Below are 22305 nucleotides of genomic sequence, written 5' to 3' on the forward strand. Positions count from 1 at the left end.
CAACAAATGGTGTTGGGAACACTGAACAGCTACATACAAAACAGTGAAACTGGACCACTTTCTAACACCATACACAAAAATAAACTAAAAACGGATTAAAGACCTAGATATGAGACCTGAAACCATAAAAATCCTAGAAGGAGGCATAGGCATAAATGTCTTTAATATTGGCCATCAAATAATTTTTCTGGATATATCTCCTGAGGCAAGGGAAATAAATACAAAAATAAACTCGTGGAACTACAGCAAAATAACACCCTTCTGTATATGAAAGATACAATCCATAAAACTAAAAGTCAACCTACTGAATAGGAGAAGATATTTTCAAATGATATATCTGAAAAAGGGTTAGTATCCAAAATATATAAAGAACTGGTACAGCTCCATGCCCCAAAATCAAATAATCAAATTAAAAGTGGGAGTGGAGGGGCACCTGGGTGCCTCAGTTGGCTAAGTGTCCAACTCTTGATTTCAACTCAGGTCATGATCTCATGGTCTGTGAGATTGAGCCCTGCATTGGGCTCCATGCAGTGTGGAGTCTTCTTGGGTTTCTCTCTCTCCCTCCCTCTTTGCTCCTTCCCTGCTTGCACACACACTCTCTCAAAATAAACATGTAAAAAATGGAAAGAAGATATGAACAGACACTTCTGCAAAAAAGACGTTCAAATGTATTACAGACACACAAAAAGATGTTCAACATTACTAGACATCAGGGAAAAATGCAAGTCAAAACTTCAGTGATGAAAAAAAAAACTACAGTGAGATATCACCTCACACCTGTCAGAATGATTAAAATCATAAACAACAAACATTGGCTAGGATGTGGAGAAAATGGAACCTGCTAGCACTGCTGGTGGGAATGCAAACTGGTGTAGTCACGGTGAAAAGTAGTATGTTAAAAATAGAACTTCCTCATAATGTTAAAAATAGAACTTCCCTACAGTCCAGTAATCACACTACTGGGTATTTACCCCCAAAAGACAAAAACACTAATTCAAAGTGATACATGCACCCCTTTGTGTACTGCAGTATTATTTAACATAGCCAAATTATGTAAGCAGCCCAAGTATCCACCAATAGATGAATGGTAAAGATGTGGTATGTATGGGGTGCCTTGGTGGCTCTGTTGGTTCAGTGTCCTACTCTTGATTTTGGCTCAGGTCATGATCTCGTAGTTTGCGAGTTGGAGCCCCACATTGGCCTCTGAGCTGGCAGTGCAGATCCTGTTTGCGATTCTGTTTCCCTCCCTCTCTCTGCCCCTCCCCCACTTGCACTCTATCTCTCTCAAAATAAATAAACATTAAAAAAAGATGTGGTATATATGTATATATATAGGCTCATTATTCAGCCAGGAAAAAAAGAATGAAATCTTGCCATTTGCAGTGACATGGATGGAGCTAGAGAGTATAATGCTAAGTGAAATAAGTCCGTGAGAGAAAGACAAATATGACATGATTTCATGCATATGTAGAATTTAAGAAAAAAAAATGAGAGGAAAAAATGAGAGAGAAAGAAACTAATAGACTATAACTATAGAGAGCAAACTTTTCATTACCAGATGGGAAGGGGGTGGGAGGATGAGTTAAATAGATGATGGGGATTAAAGAATACACTTGTTGTGATGAGTACTGGGTGATGTATGGAATTGTTGAATTATTATATTGTACAGCTGAAACTAATATAACACTGTATGTTAGGTATATTGGAATTAAAATACAAAAAAAAAAAGGGTGATGACTGCCATTCTGACAGGTGTGAGTTAATATCACATGTAGTTTTTGTTTGTATTTCTCTGATGTTTAGTCATTTTGATCATCTTTTCATGTACCTGTCGGGTATTTGTATGTTTTCTTTGGAAATATGTCTATTCTTTTACTCTACTAAGTTTTAAATTGAATTATTAGTTTTTTTGCTATTGAATTGTATGAGTTCCTCATATGTTTATGATAGTAACCCTTTATCAAATATATGATTTGCAAATATTTTCTCCCATTCTATAGGTTGCCTTCTAACTTTTTGGATGTTTACTTTGCTGTGCTGAAGGATTTTAGTTTGATGTAGTCCCACTTATTTATTTTTGTTTTTGGTTCCTTTGCTTTTGGTGTCAAATCCAAAATATCATTGCCACAACTAATGTCAAGAGGCCTACCCCGTATGTTTTCTCCTAGGATTTTTATAGTTTCATTTCTTATGTTGAAGCCATTAACTCATTTTTTACTGAATTTTGTGTATGATGTAAGATAGTGGTTCAGTTTCATTCTTTTGCACATGGCTGCCCAATTTACCATTTAGAGGAGATAATCCATTTCCTCTTATATATTCCTGGCTCCTTTGACATAAATTAACTGACCACATATCCTGTTTATTTCTTGGGTCTTTATTCTGTTCCATGTATTTATGTATCTGTTTCTATGCTAAAACCATACTGTTTAGATTACTATAGCTTTGTAATATAGTTTGATAGGAGGAAGTATGATGCCTCTCCTTTGTTCTTTGTCAGGATTTCTTTGGCTATTTGGAGTCTTTTGTGGTTCCATAGAAATTTTAGAATTGTTTACTTTATTGATATGAAAAATGTCACTAGAATTTTCACAGGGGTTGCATTGAATCTATAGATTCTGTGATAGTTATGGATATTTTAACAATGTTAATTCTTCTAATCCATGAGTACAGAATATCTTTCCATTTAATCGTGTCTTCTTCAGTTTCTTTCAACAATGTCTTATATAGTTTCAGTAAATCTTTCACGTTGGCTAAATTTATTCCTAAGTATTTTATTCTTTTTGATACAATCATAAATGGGATTGTCTTCTTACTCCCTCTTTCATATTGTTTGTTATTAGTGTATAGAAACACAATCGATTTTTGTATATTCATTTTGTATGCTGTAACTTTACTGGATTCAATTATGATTTCTAACAATTTTTTGGTGGAGTCCTTAGAATGTTCTCCATATAATGTATCATCTGAAAATAGGGATGGTTTTACTTCTTTCTTTACGATTTGGATGCCTTTTCCTTTTCTTCCCCAATTTCTCTGGCTAGTACTCCTTGGACTATGCTGACTAAAAAGTGACAAGAGTTGGCATCCTTGTCTTGTAACTGATCTTGGTGGAAAAATTTTCAGCTTTGTACCATTGAGAATAATGTTAGCTGTGAGCTTGTCTTATCTGGCCTTATTACGTTGGGGTATATTTCCTCTGTAAGCAGTTTGTTGAAAGTATTTTTTATTTTGAATGGATGTATAATTTTGTCAAATGCTTTTTCTACATCTATTGAGAGGATCATATGATTTTTTTGATCATATGACTTTTATCCCTCATTTCATTAATGTGGTATATCACATTGATTGATTTGCAGATGTTGAACCATCCTTGAATTCCTGGAATAAATTCTACTTGATCATCGTGCATTATACACTTAATGTATTGTTGAATTTGGTTTGCTACTATTTTGAGGATTTTTTGTTTCTCATCTATGTTTCTCAGGGATATTGGCCTGTAATTTTCTTGTACTGTTTTTGTCTGGTATAGTATCATACTGCTGACCTCATAAAATGAGTTGTGAAGTATTCTCTCCTATTTTTTGAAAGAGTTTGAGAATTGCTATTAGTTCTTTAAGTGTTTGGTATAATTCACTAGTAATGCTGTCAGGTCCTGGACTTTTCTTTATTGGGAGGTTTTTTTATTATTGATTCAATTTCCTTATTCATTATTGATCTGTTCATATTATCTATTTATTCATGATTCAGTTGGAGTAGATTGTATGTTTCCAGGAACATATCTATTTCTTCTACGTTTTTCAACTTGGCATGTAATTATTCATAGTAAACTCTTATGATGCTTTGTATTTCTATGGCATCTGTTGTAAAGTCTCCTCTTTCATTTCTTTTTTAAAAAAAATTTTTTTTAACCTTTATTTATTTTTGAGACAGAGAGAGACAGAGCATGAACAGGGGAGGGGCAGAGAGAGAGGGAGACACAGAATCTGAAACAGGCTCCAGGCTCTGAGCCACCAGCACAGAGCCCGACGCGGGGCTTGAACTCACGAACCGCGAGATTCTGACCTGAGCCGAAGTCGGACGCTTAACCGACTGAGCCACCCAGGCGCCCCTCCTCTTTCATTTCTGTTTGAATCCTTATTCTTATTTTCTTGGTAAGTTTAGATAAATGTTTGTCTATTTTGTTTATCTTTAAGAAAAACATCCAAGTCTTAGTTTTGTTGATTTCTATTTTCTTTTTAGTCTCTATTCATTTCCGTTCTGATCTTTGTTATTTCATTTCTTTTACTAGTTTACTGTTAGTTCATTTTGTGATTTCATTATTATACTAGGCTTAGTTTGTTTTCTTTTTTTAGTTTGTTTAGTTTGTTTTCTTTAAGGTGTAAATTTAGTTTATTTGAGCTCTTTCTTTTTCTTTATTGTGGGTATTTATCACTATGAAGTTCTCTCTTAGAGCTTTTGCTGCATCCTATTAAATTTTTGTATGTTGTATTTACATTTTCATTTGTCTCAAGATATTTTTTTATTTCTCTTTTTATGTCTTCTTTGACCTATTGGCTATTCAGTGGTATGTGGTTTAATCTCCACATATTTGTGAATTTTCCAATTTTCTTCTTGCAATTAATTTCTAGTTCCATACCACCGTGGTTGGAAAAGATACTTGATATCATTTCAATCTTCTTAAATTTATTAAGGCTTTTTTTGCGACATAACATATGATCTATCCTTGAGAGTATTCCATATGTGCTTGAGAAGAATGTGTATGCCACTGTTATATAGAATGTTTTATAAATGTCTGTTAAGTCCATCTGGTCTAACATGCAGGTTAAGTCCCATGTTTCCTTACTAATTTTCTGTTTGGGCAATCTATCCATTGTTGAACATGGAATATTAAAGTTTTCTACTATTATTGCATTGTTGTTTATTTCTCCCTTAGGTCCGTTAGCATTTGCCTTATATACTTAGGTGCTTTGTGTTGGGTTCATTAATATTTACAAATGATATTGTAATGGATTGAGCCATTTTTCACTGTATAGTAACCTTATCTGTCTCTTATTGACAATTGGCTGAAAGTCTATTTTGTCTAATATATGTATATCTACCCCTGCCTTCTTTTGATTTCCTTTTGCATGGAATATCTTTTCCCATCCCTTCACCTTCAGTTTGTGTGTGTCTTTAAAGCTGAAGCAAATCACTTATAGACATTATATAGCTGGGCCTTATTTTATCAGACACTCTGTGCCTTTTGATTGTAGAATTGAATCCATTTACATTTAAAGTAATTATTTATAGGTTTGGGCTTACTACTGCCATTTTGTTCATTGTTTTCTGGCTGTTTTGCCAGAATTCTCTTGTTTCTTTTTTCTTCTCTTGCTTTCTTTGTGATTTGATAATTGTCTACAGTCATATCCTTAGATTATTCTCTTTATCTCCTGTGTATCTATTATAGGTTCTTGCTTTGTGATTTCCTCCAGGCTTATATAAAGCATATTTACAACAGTTTATTTTAAGCTGACAGCAACTTAAATTTAAATGTGTACTAAAGATAGGTATTTTTGCTGTACCCCCCCATTTTATGTCTTTGATGGCACAATTTAAATCTTTTAATTTTATGTATCCATTAAATTTTTGTAACTGTTTTTAGTACTTTCATCTTTTAACATTCATAATAGATTTATACATGTCTTACCCACCACCATTACATTATAGTATTCAGAATTTAACTATATAATTACCTTAACCAGTGAGATTTATAGTTTCATGTTTTCCTATTACTAGTTAGTGTCCTTTCATTCAGTTTTAAAAGTCCCTTTAACATTTTTTGTAGGACCAGTCTGTTGGTAATGAACTCCTTCAGGTTTTGCTTGTCTGGGAAATACTTGATCTTTCTAATTCCGAAGAACAACTTTTCTGGGTAGAGTATTCCTGGTTGGAATTTTTTTTCTTTCAGCTCTATGGATATATCATGCCACTCCCTTCTGTCTTGCAAAGTTTCTGCTGAAAAATCTGCTGATACTTTTATGGGGGGTTCTCTTGCATGTAACAAGTTGTTTTTCTTTTGCTCTTTTTAAGATTTTTTCCTTGTCTTTAACTTTTTACAATTTAATTATGTGTCTGGATATGGGTCTCTTTTGGATTATCTTAGTTGGACTTTCTGGGCTTCTTGGATCTGGATGGCTGTTTCCTCCCCAGTTTATAGCGTTTTTAGCTACTGTTTCTTTGACTAAACTTTCTTCCCCTTTCTGTTTTCCTTTGGGGATCTCTATTATGCATATATTTATTTGCTTTATGGTATCCCATAAGTCCTGTCTTTTTCATATTTATGCTTCTATGGTGGATGAGTTCCACTGCCCTGTCTTCAGATTTGCTGATCCTTTCTAACACTTGATCTTGTCTGCTGTTCAGCACTTTTATTGAATTTTTCATGTCAGTTTTTATATTCTTCACCTATGTGATATCTCCTTGGTACTTTTTAACTTTCTATCTCTTTGTTGAAATTTTCACTTTATCCATGCACTGTTCTCCTGATCTAGAGGGCATCTTTATGACCACTGTTTTGAACTCTTTATCAGGTAAATCTCTTGTCTCCATTTAATTAAAAGCTGTTTCTGGAGTTTCGTCTTATTATTTTGTGTGGAACATATTGTTTCCCCATTTTACCTGACTTTCTGTGCAATATATAAAAACATCTACTTCTCCCACAATCTTGAAGGAGTAGCCTTGTGTAGGGTATGAACATTATCATTTGGCCTCGTCCTAGCTCTTAGTTTTCTCTCAAACCTTAGTGATTTTGCAAGCTAGCATCTTTGTTCTTAGTGGTTCCAGTAGTTGAAGTTGTTGCCAATATCTGTCAGTGTCCGAAAAGGATGGATACCAGTTGGCACTTAATTTGAGCTTATTGGAAGCTGGACCCTCAGCTATAGCTTCTATGATAGGCAAAACAGTCTCTTTCAGGGAAAGACTGGGAGATGAGTATTTCTAACTTGTGCCTCTGTACTGAGATCTTGGGTTATAGCCAGTCAAGAACTGTTTCTTTGTTTGATACAGTATTCTGAAACCTACAGATGCAAGTTTCACTGGTCACGAAAGCCAGGAAATCAATAGTTGCATCCTCTGGGTTGCAACCAAAATGCTGGGGTGCCATACATGTGCACAAGCTCCTTTCAATGAGATACTGGTGACCTGGAGTGTGGCAGAGGGAGATTTCAGTCATCCCTTAGATGTGTGCTAAATTAGGAGCCTGACCCTCAGGTTACAGCCTTAAAACTATTCAATTAGGCCCTTTTTCAGGGAAAGGCTGGGAGATGGGTGTTTCTACTACCTCTGCACTGAGACCTGAGGGAATAGCCAGTGTGAGTCCTAACAAGCCAATTAAGACTGCTTCTTTGTTTGGTTAGTGTTGTGGGTCTCATGGATGCATGCCCCCATTGGATTTCAGGATAGGTCGTTTTATTTTTATTTTATTTTATTTTATTTTATTTTATTTTATTTTTTATTTATTTTTTTCAATATATGAAATTTATTGTCAAATTGGTTTCCATACAACACCCAGTGCTCATCCCAAAAGGTGCCCTCCTCAATACCCATCACCCCCCTCCCCTCCCTCCCACCCCCCATCAACCCTCAGTTTGTTCTCAGTTTTTAAGAGTCTCTTATGCTTTGGCTCTCTCCCACTCTAACTTTTTTTTTTTTTTTTTTTTTTGATGCTAAGTGAAATAAGCCATACAGAGAAAGACAGATACCATATGTTTTCACTCTTATGTGGATCCTGAGAAACTTAACAGAAACCCATGGGGGAGGGGAAGGAAAAAAAAAAAAAAAAGGATAGGTCGTTTTAGAGCCCTGTCTGTTAGGTGGAAGTTTTCAAACCTGGCATACTAGATGTTGGGTCCAAAATCTTGATTCCTCACGGAGATGTTGGCAGTTGTGTTTCCTCCCCCATTGTATGTTGCTGTGCTGGTGTGGAGTTTATACCGAGAGTGTATCTCAGCTTTTCTTACCAATTTTGATGTGGTTTTTCTCTCATTTGCCTGGTGTTTATGAGTCACTCAGCTATTTTCTGGATTTCTTTCAGAGGAAATTGTATATGTAACTGTGGTTTCAGTGTATCTGTGGGAGGAGATGATTTCAGGAGCCTTTTGTGTCACCAACTTGGACCAGAATCCCAATGTCATTGCTTTTCTGAAGTTCTAAGCCTTCTTTTGTTATCATTTCCTTTTTTTTTAAAGAGTGCTTTTTGTAACCAATTTTAATTGGGAGTGTTACTGGCAACAAATTCTTAGTTTTTCTTTATCTGAGAGTGTCTTTATATTTTCATTCCTGAAGGATATTTTTTGCCTAATATAGTTTTCTTTCAGTACTTGAAAAATGTTATGCAACTTATTAAAATGGTTTCAAAAGAGATATATTTGTCATTTGAATTCATTTTCACCTATAAGTAATGCACCATTTCTGTGTGCTTTCAAGATTTTTTCTTTGTTTTTTTTTTTCAGAAGTTTAATTATGAATTGTTTTGGTGGTGTGGATTTCTTCACATTTATCCTATTTTAGATATTCTGTTTTTTTAATATTTTGGCTTATGTTCTCCCCCAAATTGGGAAGTTTTCATTATTTCTTTGGGCAATTTTTTAATTCACACTCTTTTTCTTCTCTCCTTCTGGGAGTTTAATGATATGACTATTATCTCTTTTGTTATTTTTTCATATGTCCCTGAAACCTTGTTCAATTTTTTCTTTTAAAATCTTTTATGTATTCAAGATTTTATTAATCTGCCTTCAAGTTCACAGATTCTATCTTCTGTCATCTCCACTCTACCGTTGAACCCATACAGTAAGGTTTTTATTTTTGTTTTTATATATTTCAGTTCTATAATTCCATTTGGTTCTTTTCTATAAATTTTTATCTCTTTTATATATTTTATTTCTTTGTTGAGATTTTTAATATTTTTTTAATTTATTACAAGGTATCTCATAATTGCTTGTTGAAGCATTTTTTTGATGGTTACTTAAATCCTTATCAGATACTTCAAATTTCTGATTCATCACAGATGAATTAATTGTTTTTGATTGTTTTCATCATTCAGGTTCTGATTTCCCTGGTCCTCATTATAACAAATGATTATTCTAGACATTTTTAATATTATATTATAAGAGTCTGGGTTATATTTAATCATTATCATAGTAAGCAGTATCCCTTAGAAGTATAGTGCAAAGTTGGGTAAGGTGGAAATTCCTCTCCTATCTATACCTTTTTGAAACCTTTCTAACAGAAGTAGAGCAACTATTTGTACTGTATTACTGTCTCTGAGTGTGGACTAAGCTCAGCCTCCCACAGGTTCCTGATGATACCACGAAGGGGGAAATGGAGATCTGACTAACATCTCTGTGTTCCTGTAGGGTGGAGGTGGAAACTCAGTTCCCAGTAGGGTCTCAGTTCCCAGTAGGGTCTAAATGACACCATGGGAAGGGAATGGGGGAGTGGGGCGCCAAGTAATATAGCCTCTCACCACCTAGATTTGCATCTTTGATGCTGAGTAGAGATAAAGGCTGAGCTCTCCAGCAGACCCTGCTGATAGCAGGTGAAGGAGGAATATGAGTATTGACCAGCTCTATTTCCCAAATTGTTATTCAGTCTTAGTGCTGGTAGGTGGAAATTTAGGTTAAACTTCTCACTAGGCCTTGACACCGGAGTAGGAAGAAAGTAGAGTGCTGACTAGCCTGAATTATATCAGTCTTGGTCAGTCTATTGCTGCTGGTTGAGGGTGGCGGAGGTTCAGTTTGCCAATACTAACCCTTCAAGGGGATTATATTGCTGCCTCCTGCTTCCATCAGAGAGGTATGGAAGATCTTAAGATCCCTACTTGGCCATTACTGACACCAGTTGACAGGGGAATGGGAGCAGAGCACTGCCTGCTTTTGATATGCAAGGAATGAAAGATCAATTCCATGCTTGGCCCTGCTGAAACTGAAACCACTTGGTAGGGAAATTGGAGCATGTTCCTTGTTGTTTCTGGGGTGGGTTGGATGGTCAACTTCCCACTCTGCCTGTTGAAACTTCAGGGGTGAAGAAGGACAGGGGTGTGTGTGCTTTCTCAATTGATTTTTGGCTGGAGTAAGGTGGGAATTACTTAAGAGATTTTCTGTGATTAGGCTAGCATTTTCCTAGTCACTTTGTTGAGGGGAAGCAGGCTTTTTCTGGAGGTTTTTTTCCTGTCTGTTCCTGTTTGCAATTTTGAGTTGGAGGCTTCTCCCATACCCTTTCTGGGACATGTGTGAGGAGATAAGTCTAGCAGGGGGCTCACTACTGTATTCTTTCTCAAGTTATGAGGTCTTAGGATCTTTGCCTTTCTACATTTTTCTTTCTTTCCACCATTCAGAGTCTTCCTGTGCTGTTTGTTGTGTTATGTTCAGATTTTTTAGTTACAAAAGGGAGGGTCTGGGAGGTATGGGGACACTCTGTCTTGGCAGGATCCTATTCCGTTGATTTTTACCTCTCTAATATGTTTCAAATCCATTAATGTCCCGGAATTCCCATTGTAGCATCCTTAATATTCATAAATTCACCCATCCTTTGGACAACCACAGTGGCCTCCTCACTAATAAATATATGTTGTAAGAGCATTTTTCCAACAAAAAATATAGACACCCAAAAAGTTAACAACGCATTTTAAAAAATTACTTCCAGTGCTGAAGACAATTTGGGAGATGGAACTTAGATTCTTAGTATTAGGGCTCCTAGGATTTGATGACTTAAGTTGATAGGGACAATAAATAAGATCATTATAAATTTGGAATGTCTCCCCTAATCTTAAAGTTATGAGTCTTACAATTATGGTAATTCAGAGGAGAAAGAAATCACTTCTAGCTACGGTTTTCAGGGAAGCATTCATGCAAAAGCTTGGTTTTATGGGACAAGACCGGCAAAAAACAAGGTATGAGCAAATGTACGAGGCATACTTGGGGTGGTGGTAGAATAGACTTGTTTGTTTGAAATGGTTTCTGACGTTTTTCCTAATTAATGATAATTATCACTTACAGTGCTTTTTGATTTTATGGATTAACAAGTCACTGGATTAGAAATTTTCATTCAGTAGGTCTGAGTGGAAGTGTAGGAATCTATTTTAAACAAGCATTTCAGGTGATTGTTAAGTTCAAGGTAATTTGGGGAACAGAACTGTAGAAAACATAATGGCAGATCAAGTTGGAATAAAAGTAGGTTCCAGATTATGGGGGGGGCTTTAAATGCCAGATGAAGAAGCTCAGAATGATGTTGCTGAACATGAGGAATATTTAACATTGGGAATTCTGTGACTCCCTTCTATTCACTACACTGGAAATGGTGCCAGTATTATGGATGTGGGTAGCATAGGTTAATAACTGTTCTCTTGTTTACATTGAAATAACTGTTAGGATTACCTGAACTCTGCAAAAATATGTAGTTGCAGGAATGAGACCTTTAACTTCATAGCTCAGACAAGGGCCAGTATATATCAAGTGCATCGATTCTTCAGCTTTCCCCCACTCTAGTCTGTAATCTGTGATTTTGGCACCATTACATACAGGAATCTAAAAGATTCAACAAAAACAGAAATTGATTTTTTTCCATAAATTGTCACTATACTAGATACTGTGGAGAATTACAATATGATCTTTTGATGTCAAAACTCATATTAAATGGTATGAGATATAGACAAGAATAGAAATAATTAAGCATAAGACAGAGCACTGTTATTGACATTAAAAGTCTCAAAATTAAGAGAAAAGATTGGCTAATCGCACATATTTGATAAATTTCTGTTTGTAATTTTAAAATTATTCTCAAATAGCTTACTTAAAAAAGAGCACTCTTAGATATATTAATGTTGCTTAACATTACTATTGATGATAGTGGGATAAAACACAAATTCCAGTAGTCTCTGGAATTTGTACAGTGCTGTAATTAGACCTGTCTTTTATTATTATCAGATTAAAAGCTTTTATGTTAATGCTAGAAACCCTCTGCTAGAGTCTGGGAAAAATGGAAGAAAAATTCAAAGTTACCTAGGTGGCTTAATAATTAGGCCGACCTTACTACGTGGCAATGAGAAAAAATGAAATATGGCCTTTTGTAGCAACGTGGATGGAACTGGAGAGTGTGATGCTAAGTGAAATAAGCCATACAGAGAAAGACAGATACCATATGGTTTCACTCTTATGTGGATCCTGAGAAACTTAACAGGAACCCATGGGGGAGGGGGAGGAAAAAAGAAAAAAAAAAAAAAAAGAGATTAGAGTGGGAGAGAGCCAAAGCATAAGAGACTGTTAAAAGCTGAGAACAAACTGAGGGTTGATGGGGGGTGGGAGGGAGGAGAGGGTGGGTGATGGGTATTGAGGAGGGCACCTTTTGGGATGAGCACTGGGTGTTGTATGGAAACCAACTTGACAATAAATTTCATATAATAAAAAAAAATAAATAAATAAAAAAATAAGTAAACTAACATAATGTTAAAAAAAAATAATTAGGCCGACTTTTTTCAGCTTGCTTAAATGGGAAGGTATTCACATGAATGCAAAACATTTTTAATTAATTATTTTTAATTTTCAAGTTTGTTAACATACAGTGTAGTCTTGATTCTGGAGTAGAATCCAGAGATTCATCACTTACATATAACACCCAGTGCTCATTCCAACAAGTGACCTCCTTAATGCCCATCACCCATTTTCCCCACCCCTCCACCCCCCACTCCCATCAACCCTTAGTTTGTTCTCTGTATTTAAGAGTCTCTTGGGGGCGCCTAGGTGGCTCAGGTGGTTAAGTGTCCAACTTCGGCTCAGGTCATGATCTCGCAGTTTGTGAGTTTGAGCTATGCATCAGGCTCTGTAGCACAGAGCCTGGAGCCTGCTTCAGATTCTGTGTCTCCTCCTCTCTCTTCCCCTCCCATGCTCATACTCTGTCTCTCTCTGTCTCTCAGTAATAAATAAACATTTAAAAAAATTTTAAGAGTCTCTTATGGTGATGCAAAACATTTTTTTAAGCTTCATTATCTCATAGCCACATTTTAATGTGTCATATTGTAGAGTTACATGCAAATAAACACGACCAGAGATTTCCCAATGAAGTTTTTAAAAAAATAATAGATTCTATAAATTTACTTATTTGTTTTTTTATTATAAATTCATTTAATTTTATTACCTCATATTTTGGTTTTAAGAATTAAATTAGTTACCTATTAATAGTCTATTTGGTTTTCCAAATTAATAATCTCCATAAAAATAGGATCTGGAAAGCAAGATTACTATAGTCTTAGCATTTCTAATAGTATTAGTATCAGGTTTTATGTGTGTTCTAGAATCATGATCCAAGGCTTATGGGACCTTAATCTAAACTCTGACTCCTTAGGGAGTTGTGTACTTTCAAAAACATACTAAAGCAATTGCTGTGCTCTTATGGAACAAAATTAATAAAAGTAAGTTGATAACATACCTCCCAACTAACAGCAATGCAGGTTGGACCCTTGCAGGTTACCACAGGTGTACCACATTGAGAAGGAGGGCTTGGAATTGGTGCACTTTCACACTTCATTGAATGAGCTCCAGACTACAAATAAACACAAGCAAATAAGAAAACACAAAAATGATTGTGCAGGTATAGTTACTCTCTATCTTGACAGGAAGTAGAAACATATATTCATCCAAAGTGAAATGAATGATGAATGGGCCAACTGAACAATATAACTTCCCCAGCACTATTCACTGCTTTTAATCAGAAACTGGATTCTCCAGAAATTAATTTACTCACTGTGCATCTCACTTTGGAGCCAGGATGCCTTCGTTTGTCATCTTGGTTACCTTCTGCCTTTTTGACATTTGCAAATGCTTCCGAGTTTCCATTAGTAGGAGGATTGTCTACAAAATGTACAAAATAAACTACAAAAATGTACAAAATAAACTTAAAAAATTGCAAATAATTTTAAGGGTGTTACTTCAAAATAACACAAAATAACTTTAGAAGACACAATGTCAAAGCACATAATAAAGTAACAGAAAATACAAATTATATTAGTTTGTGTCAATTAACTTTTAAATTTAATTTAAAGACACTTAAAAAGTTTAAAAATCCATTAAAAAATGGATTTACCTAGAGGGTATTATGCTAAGTGATGTGAGTCATACAGAGAGACCATATGATTTCATACCATATGATTTCACTTATATGTGGAATTTAAAAATGAACAAACAAAAAACCAGACTTTTAAATACAAAGGACAAACTGGTGATTACCAGAGGAGAGGTGGGTGGGGGGATGGGAAAATATATAAAAGGAATTAAGAGGTATAAACTAACAGTTATAACATAAGTAAGTAAGGGGCGCGTGGATGGCTCAGTTGGTTTAGTGTCCGACTTTGGCTCAGGTCATGATCTCATGGTCTGTGGGTTCGAGCCCCACGTCGGGCTCTGTGCTGACAGCTCAGAGCCTGGAGCCTGCTTCTGATCCTGTCTCCCTCTCTCTCTGCCCCTCTCCCACTCTCACTTTGTCTCACTCTGTCTCTCAAAAATAAATAAATATAAAAATAAAAATAAATAAAAAAAGTAAGTAATGGAGATGAAAAGTACAGCATAGGGAATATATATAATCAATAATATTGACAGATGGTATTTATACTTATTGTGGTGAGCACTGATATATAGAATCTTTGAATCAATATGTTGTACACATGAAACTAATATAACACTGAATGTTAATTATACTCCAGAAATTTTTGTGATTTCAATTACAAAGAAACAGTTTTCTAAATATTCTAAATATTCAATTTTATAGTTACAAAACCTACTTGCTCTGCTTTAATAACAGTAATTTTAATTTTTTTAATGTTTACTTTTTAGAGAGAGAACAAGTGAGTCAGGGAGGGGCAGAGAGAGAGGGAGACAAAGAATCCAAAGCAGGCTCTAGGCTCTGAGCTGTCAGCACAGATCCTGACACAGGGCCCAAACTCATGGACCCTGAGATCATGACCTGAGCTGAAGTTGGATGCTTGACTGAGCCACCCAGTTGCCCCTTAGTAACATTAATTAATTAAAATCAGGAGTTACAAAACAAGTAATTTAGGTAAAGTCATTCAAATCCTACAAGAAGACTCACCACATTTGATGTTGTTTTCTCTGGTCTTTGCCGCACCATTCAAGGGTGGAGGATGGCAAGATGCAGGAGAAAGATTAGGTGTTTGAATAGTCAATATATCTGAAGGCTAAGAGAGGTACAAAATACCTTATGATTATATTAAATTCAAGTTAAGTTTTTAAAACAATTTTTAAAACACAAATCCTTAATTTAAAAACTTCCCTCTCTGTTTCCTCACCTGGCTTTGACCTATAGGTGAAGTACAAAAGACTCTCAGTTTATATGTATTACCAGGTTGCAGGTGATCATATAGAAATTCCTTTGTGGTTCCATTATAGATTATCTTCCAGGAATTCACTGAAGGGATGAAAGCAAATTTATCCAATTTATTTATAGGTAGCTTATAAATGCTATGGGCCCCATTATTATCTCATGTATATGCCAAGAAATAGGCATTTTGGAAATTAACCGTGGTCCAGTTCCTATTTACAATAGGTCCAGTTACCTATTTACAATAATTATATTCCTTATAGAACTAGACATAAATAATAAAAAATCAGTAAGTAAACATAATTTGTCACTAAAAAATGGAGAAATATAAGTAGGTCCTGGGGTTTAGTTAATACCATTGTATCAATGCCAATTTCCTGGTTTTGATAATTGCACTATGGTTATGTAAGAAATTAATTTTAGGAGAAGCTGAATGAAGGTTATATATGGGAATTCTCTATACTATTTTGGCAACTTCTAGGTAAGTATAAATTATTTCAAAATAAAAACTTAAAAAAAATCATGATATGGGGTGCCTGGGTGGCTCAGTCAGTTAAACATCTGACTTCAGCTCAGGTCATGATCTCCCAGTCTGTGAGTTCGAGCCCCGCATTGGTCTCTACACTGACAGCTCAGAACCTGGAGCCTGCTTCGGATTGTGTGTCTCACTCTCTCTCTGCCCCTTCCCTGCTCACACTCTGTCTCTCTTTCAGGGAATGAACAAACATAAAAAAAGTTAAAAAAAAATCATTATGCATAGTTGTTGTGATCAGCACCCAGTGTTGTATGGAAGTATTGAATATTGTACACCTAAAACTAATATTACATTGGATGTTAACTGAGTGGAATTTAAATAAAAACTTAAAAAAAACCCTGTAATTTATCTTTGAAAAAAATCATAATGTCTTACCATCTGAATTTTCACTAACTTCTAAACTGTAACTTGAAATGTATGTCCCACCATTATCTTGTGGTGGTTCTGGAAAGAGAAATAAAATTAAAATTATTCTTGAATAAACTTAAAAGTCTTTCACTGGAAATTTATAAATTAATTTTTTATGGAGAAAAACTATAAACATGACACAATAGAATATTAATATTGGACATGAAACATTTAAGGTGAGATTTTAAAGTTCTTTGGAAAAGACTAAAATACTAAGTATTTGTACCTTGAATTTGATTTTTCCAGTTTAGAGGCAAAATAATTTATAAAAATATTTTTCTTGTCAAGTTGACATTTATCATTGATGTATTGTTTTAATTGTGGCCTCTATATTAGATATACTTTTACTTGGAATAACTATAGTTGTTAAGGACTCATAAAAATTTAATGATTTGTTCATGTGTGAATTAATGAGATAGCAATAGAGAACTCAACAGAGAACTGGAAAAACATCATTTATAACTAATTTATATGGTGAAATACTTCCTATGCAAATAATTAAGAGAATATTTTATAAAGCTGAGGGCAATTAGGGAAGATTTCTCCTCAGTAGTTAATATTAAGACAGAGTACATTTTAAATACAAAAACATTACCCCATCCAATTTTTACTCTGTGTGCATAGATCTTTCCCTTTATATATGGTTTTTTAGGGGATCCAGGCTTATCTGGACAAGTAGTGTATTTTACTTCTCCACTGGGGTTACTCCTTCCTTCCAAAGTGTAGGCAAAAATCTGTTTGAGTAAAAGAGAATACCTTGGTTGACGACTGGAAATAAATGTCTGATTTGAAAATGTGCATAATTTGCAAATAATATTATAAAGCAAGTTATTTGACTAAAAATTTCTGAGAACTAAATGCAAAATAACATTTAATTTCAACCAAAAAAGACATTTCTTTTTATCTCCAGTGATGAGTATAATTTAATATTAAAATATGATACAAATTTAGAAATTATAGCTACATACCCTAAATTTGTATGTAGTACTTCTCTGAAGATTTCTTATAGTGCATGAGAGGTCTTCTCCATTATATTTAGGTTTAAAACCCAAGCCCTGGAAATGAAAGACAATAAACTTAGGAATCAGGCAGGCCTGGGTTCAAGTTCCAACTTCAACCTATTTTCCATCTGGGTAGTCCTGAGCAAGTCCCTTAGTCTCTCTGAACCTTAATTTCTCTTAAAAAAAAAGGAGATACTTTAACTTTTTTTTCATTTTATTTATTTTATATAGAGAGAGTTAGTGGGGGAGAGGGGCAGAGGGAGAGAGAGAGAGAATCTCAAGCAGGCTCCACATGGAGCCGGATGCAGGGCTCGAACCCACATCATGACCTGAGCTGAAGCCAAGTTGGATGCTCAACTGACTGAGCCACCTAGGCACCCTGATACTTTCTACTTTAAAGGGCTCATTTTCTTTTTTCAGGATATAATGAGATAATGTATATGAAGGTGCTTAGCATATTAATTATACAGAACTCTTCTTAATGTTAGTCTCTTCATTTAAAATGTAAAATATATGTAATATAAAATTTACAGCTGCTTTTTAACTTGACTAGCTTATTTAGTATAGACTTGAAAGTTCAGAATGCAATGAAACAGTTTGCCCACCCACATCAGGAATCCAGGGAGATGAAGAAAAGAGTTTGCCCAGGTAGAAGTATGCAGAAGATCTCTGTGACCATGCAAGGTCATCTGGGATAGGCCCAAAATTGAAGAACTAACACATTTCACTGAGTATCTACTGTGTTGTTATGGGTGCTGCTGCTTTTAGCTAATTTTCAGGGAAAATCTCCCTGCGCTGGTTTGCCTAACCTTGGCTCTGCATTGGTCCCATCCAGAACACAGAGACTCAGGAATCATACAGTTTGATTGAGTAGAAATTAACTTAGTCATAGGAGAAAAAAGGAGAGGAAAACCAAGAAACAGACTCTTAACTATAGAGAATAAACTGATTGTTAGTAGACATGGATGGAACTACAGAGTATAGTGCTAAGCAAAATAACTCAGAGAAAGACAAATACCATATGATTCACTCATATGTGATATTAAGAAACAAAACAAACCAAGGGAAAAAATAAGAGACAGAGAGAGACAAAGCAAGAAACAGACTCTTAATTACAAAGAACAAACTGATGATTGCCAGAGGAGAGGTGGGTAGGAGGATGGTTTAAATAGGTGATAAGGATTAAGGAATGCACTTATTGTGATGAGTACTGGGAGTTGTATGTAAGTGTTGAGTCACTAAATTGTATACCTGAAACTAATATTTCACTGTATGTTAACTAACTGGAGTTTAAATAAAAACTTAAAAAAATAAATTAGCTTAAATCTAAGGTTTTTTAGTATAAAATGCATATAAATTGTACCTAAAACTGAAGTTGAAGATTAAAACATGTGGAAAGAAAACTTACAGATCCTTCTTCCTCCATTTCTAGTACATAAGTAAGACTGTCATTTGGGTTTGTGTTAGTTGGAGCACACCATTCTAGTGACAAATAACAGATTCCTGCTTCTTTTAGCTTAGGAGGTAAAGGTGTTGGAGGCATAGTTCCTGATGTATGGAAAACTGCTATTTCACTGAAATCACTGAAAAATAAATTAATGTGGAAAAATTATTTTCAGGTTCTTATTGAAGTGCAGACTTTTAAATATTGCAATAATTCAACGTACCTCAAGCCAAAGTTATTTTTGGCAGCTATTCTGAATGAATATTTTGTAGAAGCATTTAGTTTAAGGATTTTGTACTGTTTCATGGTACCCATATAGCAACTTTTGAAGTCTTCACCTTTGCCCTTAATCATAGACACAAAATATTAGAATATTATAAAATCTTGCAAATATAAAAATTTACCATAACATTAATAACTATTTATAAAGAAGTGCTTTTCCAAAATAAAACAGTTTACCTCATCCCATTCCAAAAGGAAGCCATTTATTTTGGAACCATTATCATTGGAACCCTAAATATATCAAAAAGATAAAATTATGATGGGATGTTTCTACACAGTAGATATATATATATATATATACACACATACACACACTATATAATTAAGTGACTGAAATTACTGTAAAATTAAACTTGCTTACATTTTGTTTTTTTAAATTTTTTTTTTCAACGTTTATTTATTTTTGGGACAGAGAGAGACAGAGCATGAACGGGGGAGGGGCAGAGAGAGAGGGAGACACAGAATCGGAAGCAGGCTCCAGGCTCTGAGCCATCAGTCCAGAGCCTGACGCGGGGCTCGAACTCACGGACCGCGAGATCGTGACCTGGCTGAAGTCGGACGCTCAACCGACTGCGCCACCCAGGCGCCCCCTTACATTTTGTTTTTAAAGCAATCCAGATTTTAAAGTTAAAATGCACTTTTTTTTTTACAGTCTATAAGGCATGCTCAAATTCTAGGTCTTGTGTTTTCCAAGTTTTATGTGACAAAGGAAGTTAGTATTTAAATAAGTTAAGAGGTAGATTTATTGGTAACTACAATTATAAGTAAGTTTAGGTTGTAGTGGAGCTCCATTGGCGCAATTGGTTAGCATGCAGTACTTATAAATAAATTTAGGTTGTAGAAATTGACACTTCAACTTTTACTAATTGAAATTCTGGTTGACATTTCTCAATTTACTTGATGCTTGATATAGATTGAAGAGAAAGATGATTATGGAAAAGGGAAAGTGCTAGGGAAATAGATCAGGTGGGGCATGCATAATTTCATATTTAAAATTCAGGACAAAGTAGAAAGAATGTTTTAAAATAAAAAGTGGAGGAGACTTTGGCGGTAGAACACTTACTTTCCACTGTAAATTCAGGCTGCTCTTGGATCGGTTAATTAGTTTGGGTGCAGGTGGAGGGTCTGGTTCACAACCTGGAGTTGTGAAGCTAACCAGTTCAGACACAGTTCTGTGTGCTGAGCCTCTTATGGTTGTGATTCTAAAAATGTAATGATAGTTGTTGTAAGCTTTCAGATATTTATCCTAACATGTACTAAATGTTAGGATACAGGTACTTCAGTTTCCAGATATACCTTAGGAGATAAAACATTTTCTAATAGAGCAAACTTGGATTGTTACAGATAATGGTTCCCAAATTGCCCTCTCACCAGTTCTAAATGACAAAAAGTAAACTAATGTTGGATTTTTGGGGGGCTGTTCTGAAGCTTGAAGGAAAGGCCATGCTCCTGGCAGTAGCAAGCCTGACTGCAGAAATCATAAGTAGTAAATTGATACAGACTGGGGAGTCTTCCTGGCTACAGGGTGGGTGGAGATTGTGTAGGATGGAGTTCTTACCTTACAAAATAGGCCATGGATGGTTGTAGATCAAGTAGAGTAAATGTAACTCCATCACCACTGTGAACATAATCTTTGTTTATAAATGATCTCACACATATTTAATAGCTAATTAACAGTCGTAATCTTATATATTCAAGTGATAAACAAAGAAGCACAATTTTTCTTGAAGTTTAGATAAATTTAGCCCATTTTATATGAATGCAAAAAAGTGATACTAATACTTCAAATTTTTCATTTGCACGCTAAATTAATATGGCTTTAAGAAATGAAATTTTATAATTTTACCACTACAACTTCTTCACACTGTAATAATACGGATTTATCTTTAATCAGCTTATTTTAAATAGTGTTGATATGAAAAGCCTCAAGGACACTGTGCATTGTGCAATTTATTCATTCAGTTACACAGGGAAATCTTTCTGGGGAGGGCACCTATTTGCTATAGTGGATAAAGTGGCTGTGCTTTCACACCCATGTCTTTCTGAAACAGTCATAAGTACGTAGGTGTACTCTACCAACTCAAAGAGTTCCTTCAGGCTCTAACCCCAGAAGTAGCGTCCAAAAAGTGCTAAAAGATTATTATTTTTAAGCAAAGACTTATACTTCTAAGCAAAGGCCACTCAAGGTTGTAGAGTGATTAGAATATTTTTATAAAAAACAGACTTTTATGAAATACATAACACCGAAAAAGACCACCATGTAACCTTATGCAAAACTTAATTTCATAAATAGCTTTTAATCACATTTTACATCTTCCCATCCCTCTACCCAATGTAGAAGACTGTGTATTATAATTCTTAAATTTAAAATTTCTACCTGCTAATTATAAAGGAAGTAAAACTTTTCATTATAACTAATTACACTTAAATTTTCACTTTGAGTCTCTGTGTAAAGATGACAAATTTTAGCAAATTAAGTTTAAGATGTGTTATGATTTTTAAAGTGCTGTACAGACAGCTCCAGATCTCTGACATATCTTGCATAATTGTTTGGTGGGCAAGATAATTTCTCCTTCTTCCTCACTTGTGATTTCCTTTCTACTGTGTCTCTCAGTTTGTTCTTTTTCAGACTGCATGTCCTGATTCAGTTGAGAAGCTGTTTGTTAAGAGTGGTTGGGTATAATTTTGCTGTGTCCTCCACTCTATCCTCCCTAGTCCTGGTTCTATCTTCTGAGCACATTCCTAAGCTCATACTGCTACTGTCATAGCTCCACCTTATAACTAGCTTCTGTAATGAATATTTGAAAAAAGCCTAAGTCATAAATCCCATTGAAGTGCAAATACCTCATTTGTGTCGCCAAAGGCCAACCATAAAGTGAATTTTTTTCCTAAAATGACCTAAGTGAAAAAACAGAAGGGAGAATTGGAGGGAACATTTTCTCCCTGGACTATAAACTTGTTAAATAGGAAAGTTGTAAACTGAAGAGAATTGACCAGTTGATATTTAAGGTCCTTCTCAGCACTAACATGCTTACAATTCATTGAATTTCATGGATTTTGACCTGGCAACCTCTCACCACGTGTAAAACTATTTTAGTAGAAAATTGCTTTTAAAGCTTGGGAAAATTTTCAGAAAAAATCTTTAGAACTCAGTCTAGGTATAAACTGAGGTCTATACATTTAGATAGAATATTTGAATTTAATTGTGAGAAATGAGAGATGATTAAAAAGAAAGAGACTTACATATATAGATTTTTATAGTTTCCATT

The 22305-nt window shown here is 34.9% G+C and overlaps 1 protein-coding gene and 1 long non-coding RNA gene across 2 annotated transcripts in view; both read right to left on the reverse strand.

Annotated features, from left to right (window-relative positions):
* LOC123594382 (fibronectin type III domain containing protein 3C1-like) overlaps window positions 1-22305 on the reverse strand; it is a 51693-nt gene that overhangs the window by 13278 nt on the left and 16110 nt on the right. Inside the window, exons 8-15 of the mRNA XM_045471161.1 lie at window positions 20100-20173; window positions 19214-19267; window positions 18978-19099; window positions 18719-18893; window positions 15118-15223; window positions 13777-13883; window positions 13462-13575; window positions 11415-11564 (exon numbers count right to left, since the gene is read on the reverse strand). Of these exons, the coding sequence (XP_045327117.1) occupies window positions 11415-11564; window positions 13462-13575; window positions 13777-13883; window positions 15118-15223; window positions 18719-18893; window positions 18978-19099; window positions 19214-19267; window positions 20100-20173 (902 nt within the window). The remainder of the gene's footprint in view (window positions 1-11414; window positions 11565-13461; window positions 13576-13776; window positions 13884-15117; window positions 15224-18718; window positions 18894-18977; window positions 19100-19213; window positions 19268-20099; window positions 20174-22305) is intronic.
* On the reverse strand, window positions 11515-13920 carry LOC123594646. Its single transcript, XR_006710819.1, has 2 exons — window positions 13462-13920; window positions 11515-11564 (listed from the first exon to the last, which is right to left on the reverse strand). It is a non-coding gene; the product is annotated as an uncharacterized LOC123594646 (long non-coding RNA).

The sequence above is a fragment of the Leopardus geoffroyi genome, chromosome X (genome assembly GCF_018350155.1).
Source record: "Leopardus geoffroyi isolate Oge1 chromosome X, O.geoffroyi_Oge1_pat1.0, whole genome shotgun sequence".
Taxonomy (NCBI): domain Eukaryota; kingdom Metazoa; phylum Chordata; class Mammalia; order Carnivora; family Felidae; genus Leopardus; species Leopardus geoffroyi.